This window comes from Rhineura floridana, chromosome 3, assembly GCF_030035675.1.
Source record: "Rhineura floridana isolate rRhiFlo1 chromosome 3, rRhiFlo1.hap2, whole genome shotgun sequence".
NCBI classification, from domain to species: Eukaryota; Metazoa; Chordata; class Lepidosauria; order Squamata; family Rhineuridae; genus Rhineura; species Rhineura floridana.
Window position 1 is genome coordinate 211,279,482 of NC_084482.1, and position 9,914 is coordinate 211,289,395.

The 9,914-nt window shown below is 46.3% G+C and overlaps 1 protein-coding gene across 3 annotated transcripts; it reads right to left on the reverse strand.

The window, feature by feature from the left end:
* Window positions 1-729: 729 nt before the first annotated feature.
* On the reverse strand, window positions 730-9,441 carry LOC133381415 (zinc finger protein 665-like). 3 transcript variants are annotated; one of them, XM_061620510.1, is made up of 7 exons: window positions 9,290-9,441; window positions 7,643-7,794; window positions 6,399-6,822; window positions 6,030-6,111; window positions 5,625-5,707; window positions 5,245-5,371; window positions 730-3,942 (listed from the first exon to the last, which is right to left on the reverse strand). In XM_061620510.1, the coding sequence occupies exons 2-7, from the start codon at window positions 7,651-7,653 to the stop codon at window positions 2,156-2,158; spliced, it is 2,514 nt and encodes an 837-aa protein (XP_061476494.1). In that variant the 5' UTR covers window positions 7,654-7,794; window positions 9,290-9,441; the 3' UTR covers window positions 730-2,155. The 3 variants fall into 3 exon arrangements, with proteins under 3 accessions (XP_061476494.1, XP_061476493.1, XP_061476495.1); XM_061620509.1 differs by having other exon boundaries at window positions 7,643-7,910; XM_061620511.1 differs by lacking the exon at window positions 7,643-7,794 and having other exon boundaries at window positions 9,290-9,440.
* Window positions 9,442-9,914: the final 473 nt, after the last annotated feature.

The window sequence follows — 9,914 nt, forward strand, 5'->3', positions numbered from 1 at the left end:
AACTTGAAAAACTCAGACATCGCTGTACTTTTTTGTTTTATTGAAGTAAAAGTTTCCATTCAGTGTACTTCATGAACCTACCTATGACTTACTCAGAACTCAGCATCCCTCTCTACCTAACTAGGCACAAGTTGGCAGCATTAAGACGTTGACTCAACAACTAACCCTTCCCTCTCACCCAGTTGAAGATTAGACAATAACATCCTTGTGTGACCCCGAGAAATGGCTGAAGAAGTGTGCGTAAGCTGGGCTGGGTTTGTTGACTCTCCCGCCGCATTTGCCTCCTGGACTGGGGCAAAGTCGGGGCCTCAGTCTCTATCCTGTCGTCTCCCTCTATGGGAGGAGAGCTGTCTGGCAGTGACATGGGTAGAGGCGCTGCATCAGGTGGAGGAGTGTGCGGCCAATCTGGTGGTTGGGGTGTGTGTGTCTGGGACCACTGGAGGTGACCCATCAAAGTCCACAGCGGGGGTGCTTCAGTGCCCTTCCCCTCGCTGAATCCTTCCCTGACTGGAAAGTCCCAGTCCAAGTCTTCCTCACACCCCTCCAGCTCATCGATCCACCCCCTGCTAGCATGGCTCACGATAATACCTTTAATTAACTGCCAGTATTTACATAGCATACATTTTGCAGCAGGAGCCATGATGCTAGCCTCATGTCTGCCCCGGCCATGGGCTTCCAGGTTGCTGGGATACTGATATGCAAGATCCAGGTTTGCTTAAAAGGAGTTTATTGAGTAACTTTCAGCATACACGTGTATCCAAAACATGGAACAGACTGCACAAACGCTGACCAGTCTGAACCCCGAACTGGGCTACCAGCAAAGGTTATATAGGATACTTGTTTACAGACACAGCAGTGAGTAATTAATTGCTACAGAGCATGATCTCAGAGCATTTGGTTAAACGAAGCACTTTCTCAGCATCACACAGCATAGGCATAATTGATCCTTGGCAAGGCATCTAACTGCTACAGGGAATCGTTAGCAATCTTAGATAAGGTACCAGGTGCTAGCTCTGAGCTAACTGCTGACATTGACCATCAATTTGATCCCATTTTCCAAGCTGCTAGGAAGAAGCTAAATGCTAGACTCTTCTTGAAGCCCAAGGCTGGGGGGGGGGGAATACAGGCCCCCCCATGCCTACAGGCAGCTATTCGCTAGGTTTTGCCTGCCAGCCCACTACACCTCAACAGACCCAAATATCTTATTGGTAGAAGTCCTTATTTTTATCTTTTAGAACAGGGTTCCCAAACTGTGGTCTGTGGACTACAAATGGTCTGTGAGCTTCTTGCTGTAGTCCACAGCACGTCTGTCAAGAACAATGGGAGCATTTCCTGGGCCCACTACCAGGGCTGTGGAGTCGGTATGCCAAACCTTTGGCTCCAACTCCTCTATTTTTCTACTGTCCGACTCCACCCAGAATTGCTTCCAACTCCACAGCCCTGGAAAGGGCTGTAAATGTCTTTTTAAATTGGAAGCTCTCATAGGAGCATTTTTATCGCTGCCTGAATATGCGCTGATCTTGGCATCACAGCATTTGTCTTCATCTGGGTCCTGTGTCATACACTGACACACAAAATGTTTTCCATCTTGAGTTATGGTGAAATGCTCAACTACAGCTGACTTCATGGGAAGCTTCTCTGACATTTTGAATTTATATTTTAAAAAATCTGTCAATCAAAATTTATTTTGAAGTCGGAGTCGGTACATTTCTACCGACTCCGACTCTACCCACAATTGCTTCCGACTCCGACTCCACAACTCCGACTCCACAGCCCTGCCTACTACTCTGATTATACAGACCACACCATTTCCACATTCTAGGCATGTCACCCGTTCCACGTTCCAGGCATTTTTTATGGTTTCTTCCCTGTGTGAATTTTTTAATGGGAAGTTAAGATTTTTCTTGCACGTGAAGCTTTTTCCACATTCTAAGCACTGATATGTTTTTTCCCCAGTGTGACGTCTTTGATGGGAAGCGAGTTGGATTTTCCACCTGAAGCTCTTTCCACATTCGAAGCACTTATATGGTTTCTTCCTAGTGTGAATTCTTTGATGGGCAGTGAGATGGGAATTTCTACTGAAGTTCTTTCCACATTCCAGGCATTTAAATGGTGTCTACCCGGTGTGAATTGTTTGATGGAGAGAGAAACCTTCCTAGTGAGGCTTTTTCTCCCCGGTGTGAATTCTTTGATGGGAACTGAGACTTTTCTTACTACTCAAGTTCTTTCCACATTCTAAACACTTATATGGTTTCTCCCCAGTGTGAGTTGTTTCATGGGCAGTGAGAGATACCTTCCACCTGAAGCTTTTCCCACATTCTAAGCACTTATATGGTTTCTCCCCAGTGTGAATTCTTTGATGGGCAATGAGGTATTCCTTGAAGCTGAAGCTTTTTCCACATTCTAAGCACTTATATGGTTTCTCCCCGGTGTGAATTCTTTGATGGGAAGTGAGAATATTCTTGCTACTCAAGTTCTTTCCACATTCTGAGCATTGATATGATTTCTTCCCAGTGTGAATTTTTTGATGAGAAGTAAGAATTTTCTTGCTACTCAAGTTCTTTCCACATTCTGAGCATTGATATGGTTTCTTCCCAGTGTGAATACTTTGATGGGAAGTGAGACTTTTCTTGGTACTCAAGTTCTTTCCACATTCTGAGCATTTATATGGTTTCCCCCCAGTGTGAATTCTTTGATGGGTAGTGAGAGATACCTTTAAGCTGAAACTTTTCCCACATTCTAAGCACTTGTATGGTTTCTCCCCAGTGTGAATTGTTTGATGGAAAGTGAGACTTTTCTTGGTACTCAAGTTCTTTCCACATTCTGAGCATTTATATGGTTTCCCCCCAGTGTGAATTCTTTGATGGGTAGTGAGAGATACCTTCCAGCTGAAACTTTTCCCACATTCTAAGCACTTATATGGTTTCTCTCCAGTGTGAATTGTTTGATGGGAAGTGAGACTTCTCTTGCTACTTAAGTTCTTTCCACATTCAAAGCATTTATATGGATTCCCCCCACTGTGAATTCTTTGATGGGTAGTGAGACATACCTTCCAGCTGAAACCTTTTCCACATTCTAAGCACTTATATGGTTTCTCTCCAGTGTGAATTGTTTGATGGGCAGTGAGAGATACCTTCCCAGTGAAGCTTTTTCCGCATTCTAAGCACTTATATGGTTTATCCCCAGTGTGAATCATTTGATGCAAAGTGAGACTTTTTGTGCTGCTCAAGTTCTTTCCACAATCAAAGCATTTATATGGTTTCCCCCCGGTGTGAATTCTTTGATGGGTAGTGAGAGATGCCTTCCAGCTGAAACTTTTTCTACATTCTAAGCACTTATATGGTTTCTCCCCAGTGTGAATTGTTTGATGGGAAGTGAGACTTCTCTTGGTACTCAAGTTCTTTCCACATTCAAAGCATTTATATGGTTTTCCCCCAGTGTGAATTCGTTGATGGGTAGTGAGAGATACCTTCCAGCTGAAACTTTTTCCACATTCTAAGCACTTGTATGGTTTCTCCCCAGTGTGAATTGTTTGGTGGGCAATGAGAGATACCTTCCCAGTGAAGCTTTTTCCACATTCTAAGCACTTATATGGTTTATCCCCAGTGTGAATTCTTCGATGCAAAGTGAGAGAGGAACTTCTACTGAAGCCCTTTCCACATTCCAGGCGTTTATTTCGTTTCTCCCCTTTCTGATTTTTGTCATGGGCTTTCCATTTTCTTTTGGAACCGAGACTTTTCACATAACCACAATATTTACTTCCTTTGCTTCTTTTATCACTTTTTTCTCGGATGGAAGTTTTATGGTAGCCCTGAGAAGTGCAAGATTGATTCCTCCTTTCCTCTTCTGCTTCAGGCTTCCTTCTCTGTTCAGATCTGTCTCTTTCCCGTCTCTCTTTTCCACATAGTTCTCCCTTCTTCTTGGCTTTCCACTTGTCATCTTCTGCAAAGAAGAGAGAAACTGATAAGACCATTAGGGAAGAAATGGATCCTCAAATCACTGAACAATCCCAAATAACTTTTGTGATAAAGGAAGAATTGACAGGACTTAGATGAGAGGCGGAGGTTACCCCAGGTTGAACAGTCTCTGTTGTCTGGCATTCCCTGACAATTGGAGTGATACAGACTGCTGGATTTGGACCACGGTGATCTGGGTTCAGCTCCCAGTCAGAGGTTAATCCCATTGGGTGGTCCTGGGCCAATCACTGTCTTTCTGTCTAGCATACAAGGTTGTACAGGTAAATAGAACAACCACGGGTATTCTCTTCTGAACTCTTTGGAGCAAGTGAAGTGAGAAAATGAAAAAGGAAGGCTTTATCCTTCAGTGGCAGAGCAAGTCGATTGCAAGGAGAAGGTCCCAAGATCAATCCCACACTGCAGCAATTAGAGGACCACAGAGGGAGACCTCACATGTGCTGCCAGTCAGAGCAGACTTTCCTGGATTAGTTGGGCAATGAACTATGGCAGGGCTGTTGAGTCAGGCTTCTGGGACTCTTAAGATTGTTCTCGGGTGTATTTGTATTTCCTGCAACTCTTAAAGTGTGAAAAAATGTGGTGGGTATGTGCACAAACACACACACACGTAGAAAACCTACGGGAGGGTGGCTCTGCACTGGCCAAGTCCACTTTCCTACAAATCTTGTACTACCCCGGAAGAAGTGGACTTGAAGTGTTGAAATATAGGAAATGTGCAGATATAGGGAAGGCTTTTCTTGCCGTCTGAGTCCCTTTCCCTATAACAACATGGTGCTCTCCAGAGCTTGTTGGAATCCCATTCCCATCAGCCCCAGTCAGCATGGATAATGGTCACCACTTATGGGAGTGAGAGTCCGAAACTCTGTGGAGCACACCATGTTGGCTACCCCAGTCTTAAAACAGTCCTCCTCTCCCCCAAATAGTAGGATGCACTGCCACCACTCTGCTCCAGGTCTAGGAAAAAGGATAAACTAAGAGGGAATATTCGGACGTGTCTTCCCAAAGCCCAGAATGCCCAATGTTGCACCTAGTGAGCTACATTAGAAACTCAATGGAGCTCAGCTATGCTGTGTTGGCACTTGGGGAAAATTTTAGTGAAAAATTCCAGCGAATTGGACCATTGTTTAGGAGGACATAACTAGAGATCTGTGTTCAGAGAGAATAGATGGCTGTCCATACAAGGTTATCTGTACACCGGAATATTCGAGTTCATTAAATAAAGACACACAGAATTTCAAAACAGATATTACGACCGAACAGGGGGCCTTACCAGGACAGGACAGAGTCCCACAAATCACCTCCATGACTTCGCTATGCAGAGCTCTCTGGTCAGGATTCAGCAAAGCCCACTCCTCTCCCGTGAACTGCACAGCCACATCCTCCAAAGACACTGGATCCTAAAAGAAAAACAATACATTTTGTTACCATAGAAAGCATAAAGATTATCTGCTACCTACGTGCAAAAGTTAGTTTAAGGTGAGGTGGCTGGTCATTGTTCTAAGGACAGAAACCTCCTTAAATGGCATTCACAGCTTTTGTTGAGGTGGCTTTGGGAGACGCAAAGAGTTGGAGGGAAATTCATTCAGACTCAGGGACAGAGAGGCACTGAGGCTGCCCCCAGCCTTTCCCACTTCTGAGTCTTTCCCGTACCTGATCTGGGGTGACAGCAACAGCTTCTCCTCCACCAGAAAGGGGAGATGATTTAGTAGGTCTTGCTGACATAATTCCATCACCTGTGAGAAAGAAAATAGGCCCAAAAGCCATTAGTATATCATATGCTATTCTCAGAGGTTAAACCACATTGGTAAAACTGCACAAGGGTCTTATTAGTTCAGTGAGTATCAGGTGTTTGTTCAGTTTATGTTTCAGTTGTGTGACAAAACATCTCTCCACATTTGAGCTCTTGGCCAGAAATCAAAGTGCTGGTTCCCACATAAAAAAGTATGATGAAGGTAGGAGCATTTCTGAGCTATAGAAGAGGGTGGAGACAAGAGTAAAGGAATCAAAATCAACAGAGAGAGAGACCAAATGGAGATACGCCCCATTCATCCTTACCCAGCAGCCTCTGCCTGGTGTTCGATGGAGTCCTCTCTACCTCACGGAAATCAGTTCCTATTTCTGCACAGAGACCCTGTTCCTGAAACAGCATAGTAAGAACTTAAGTCACATAATGGGGATCAGGATTAAAAGAGGACTGACAGAGGCAAAACCCAGAGGAGTATTTGATGTAGAAAAGGAAGGATAGAGGGAAATCCCTTAGAGATACTTGATATCGGGGTAGCCAAAGTGGTGCCCTTCAGTTGGGAGGGGACACCAGTTCACATCAGCCCCAGCCAATACATTGGCCAGCAATTATAGGACCTTTACTTCAACATCTGGAAGGCACCACGTTGGCAGTCCTTGGTCTGGATGAAGCCCTCTCACCTTCTGCTCTGCCTGCTTCTCGTCCTCTGCCCGGCTCAGGAGGAAACCTTCTGCCAGGGCCACCGCCTGGGAACTGGTCTCGGCCCCACATTCCCTCACCCAGCTCTCCATCTCTGGGGGCAGGACAGCCAGGAACTGCTCTAGGATCACCAGGTCCAGGATCTGGTTCTTTGTGTGTCGCTCCGGCTTCAGCCACTCACAGCAAAGAAGGTGGAGTTGGCTGCAAGCCTCTCGGGGCCCCTCAGCCTCCTGATAGCGGAAATGCCGGAACTGCTGGCGCTGCACATCTGAGCTGAGGGGATTCTCCCCCAAGATCTTCTGCACATTTTCCCCTGAAAATTCCTCTGTACAGGTCTCAGTCTTGATGGCATCAGGGCCTCTTTCTACCTCAGGGTCAACTGAGTCTTGCTGTTCCATCTTTGATCTGTGGGTAAAAAGATGCAGCATCTGTCCACCTGATCTGTCCCTTGGAACTCTGCCCACCCCACCCTTTTGCACGCTCCCTCTTCTGGCCTTCCATTATGCCTCCCAATGCCTTTTGTTACTTATCTCTGTTTTGGAATTGTTTCCTGCTTTCTGAGGCCCTGTATAGAAGGAACAGATCCACTTACTGTATTAGCCAAACCAAATGGGGAACACCATGCCTAGGCTGATGGCGAGCAGAGATCTCTGATAGCAGCTCCACTAGGACCCAGAGACCAGTGTCATCCTCATTACCCCCCTATTCTTATTTAAAAACAAGCTAAAGGGGAGACCCTTTCAGAGGACAGGCTGTAGCTCAGTGGTAGAGCTGCTGCTTTGTACACAGAACGTCCCACTTTGAATCTCCAGGTAGGGCTGGGAAAGACTCTCTGCCTGTAATCCTGGAGAGACTCTGCCAGTCAGTGCGGACAATACTGAGCTAGATGGAACAATTGTCTAATTCAATATAAGGCAGCTTCCTACATTCCCCAACTTATCTCTGTGAACTATTACAAGTCTCTCTTGGAATACAGAATTTTGCTTTAATTGTTAATGAAATATGTTATTACTTTGATCCACTGATAGGTTTACTTCTCTTTTGAACTGTCCCCTTTCAGAGTTAAATGTGACCTACGTTGTTGTTTATTCAATTAAATTAAATAAACACTGCAGCTGCTGAAGTTTATGTCCTGGTTGTGACAAGGAAATTAAAATATATTGGAAGAAGAGAACAGAGACTCCAAGATTTTGGGATTGTCATCATAAATTAATGAAGGACTCACTTTTTCTTCATCCCAGCCAGTATGATTGATGGGATATGGATGTGGGTGGTGGCTGCCCTGCCCTGTGGGCATTTGAATTGCTCTCTTCAACTATTTATCCTTTTAATACAACATGGTTGTTTACTTTCAGCCAGGGTCTTCCGAGTGTGATTCTTTTGATGAAAAGATTGCCAGTTTTCAATAGCACTTTCTATTCACTCTTAAAAGGTCCCTTCTGTATCCCAGGGGTTACTTGTCTGGATGGGCACGTGCCTGTCAACCGGGAGGACTAATAACACCAGTCAGTGTGTGAGTAATGGGGGCATTCATGGGCTTACTTTCAATCGCCACTTAATTCAAAGTGGTGTCCTAGCCTTGCAGAGAGCAGTGGGGGGAGCTCTCCTCCCTCATTTGGATGGATCAGCTGAACAGGCCTCCTGTGCACCCTCACCTGTGGCCAGGGGAAAACCCTTCAACCAAATGTGCAAAGGGGGAAGGAGCTCACAAGATTTCAGAAGTGGCCACCCATGCAGTGCTTGGGGGGAAATCACAGGTACTTTTCCCCAAGGGAGAAGCCAAGAACAAAAGTGACTTTGAACAGAGGTGCTTTGCTCTGGGGGATACAGCTCCCCACCCCCAGAATTCCCCTCCAGTCTAGGAATCAAACTGAGACTGAGAAATTTAGCACACTAAGTCTGGTATACTGCTTCTGTATATGGAAGCTCCACTTTCCACCCAAAAGTACTCCTGTCACACACACCACCCAAATGCCTTATGATCCCTGCCCTTAATATTTAATTCATTGTACCAAGTCCTTCTCTGTCTTTTTTCTTCCATTTTATTTGCTTTGTCCAGCGGTTTTTATGCAGACTTGGTGGATGGATAGGATATTATAGAGTTGGAAAAGGTTCAGAAGAGGGCAAGCAGAATGATCAAGGGGATTTGGGGCTTTTTAGTTTAGAGAAAAGGTGGGTCAGAGGAGACATGATAGAAGTGTATAAAATTATGCATGGCATTGAGAAAGTGGATAGAGAAAAGTTCTTCTCCCTCTCTCATAATACTAGAACTCGTGGACATTCAAAGAAGCTGAATGTTGGACGATTCAGGACAGACAAAAGGAAGTACTTCTTTACTCAGCGCATAGTTAAACTATGGAATTTGCTCCCACAAGATGCAGTAATGGCCACCAGCTTGGATGGCTTTAAAAGAAGATTAGACAAATTCATGGAGGACAGGGCTATCAATGGCTACGAGCCGTGATGGCTGTGCTCTGCCACCCTAGTCAGAGGCAGCATGCTTCTGAAAACCAGTTGCCGGAAGCCTCAGGAGGGGAGAGTGTTCTTGCACTCGGGTCCTGCTTGCGGGCTTCCCCCAGGCACCTGGTTGGCCACTGTGAGAACAGGATGCTGGACTAGATGGGCCACTGGCCTGATCCAGCAGGCTCTTCTTATGTTCTTATGATGTTGTGATGGGGGATCTTGCAAGGAACAGTTGAACACAGGCCACCTCCTTAGCCACGTTTGTTCCCTTCACCGTTTGTCGTTGTAATCTGGGGCATCTCCCCCCCTCCCAGCCAGCTCCTCGCTCCCCCGCCTTACAGTTCCTCCTCTCCGCCCTCCCCAGCGGCCCTGGGACTCCCCTTCGCCCAACGAGGGACAAGGGAATTACCAGACTCCAGAAGGGGCTACTGACGCTGAAGCGCTGCTGCTTCTACTGCTGGTGTTTAATGGCGGATCAAACTGCAGAGTTTGACCAGGGACCCCCTTTACTCCAAGGGAACAGGAACAGCCAGGCAGGAAGTGACGTCAGAGGGAGAGGCGCCGCATTTTCTTTGAAGGTACCCGCACCTCCTCCTCCTCGCTAGGATTCTGGTTTCGTTTATTTTAACCCTCACGAAGTCAATCAGCCTGATGATCTCTCAAAGCGGGAGCCAAGGAGGAAAGAGGCATTGAGCAGAACAGAGGAGGACAGGGAGCTCCTGCTTTATAGGGAGTCCATCTCTTTACCCGCTGAGCGGTGGTCCCTCCCTGGGGGTCTGGCCTCTCAGGGGGTCAAGACTCCCAAGCCCTGAAAAGTATGAGGGAGCTGGCAGAGAAGGCTCTACAGCTGGGGTTGCTTGCGTGAGGAGGGAAGACGTGATGGTGTCTGTGACTCTGCCTGGAAGGTGAATGGCCTCCGAAGGCCAAGTCAGTTCAGCTACTTTTGGCAGTTACAGAAAATTAAGTTCAGACAGAACGGGGGGAAAACCCAGTCCTCCCTGGGAGGACATGAGACTCATGACCAGCATACAGCT

What these genes read in the sequence shown, in the direction of transcription:
- LOC133381415 (XM_061620510.1), bottom strand. An exon ending in TTGCTGTCACCCCAGATCAG is followed by an intron (nt 5,372 to 5,624) that starts GTACGGGAAAGA and finishes TTTTTCTTTTAG; the next exon opens with GATCCAGTGTCTTTGGAGGA. An exon ending in TGGGACTCTGTCCTGTCCTG is followed by an intron (nt 3,943 to 5,244) that starts GTAAGGCCCCCT and finishes TCTTCTTTGCAG; the next exon opens with AAGATGACAAGTGGAAAGCC.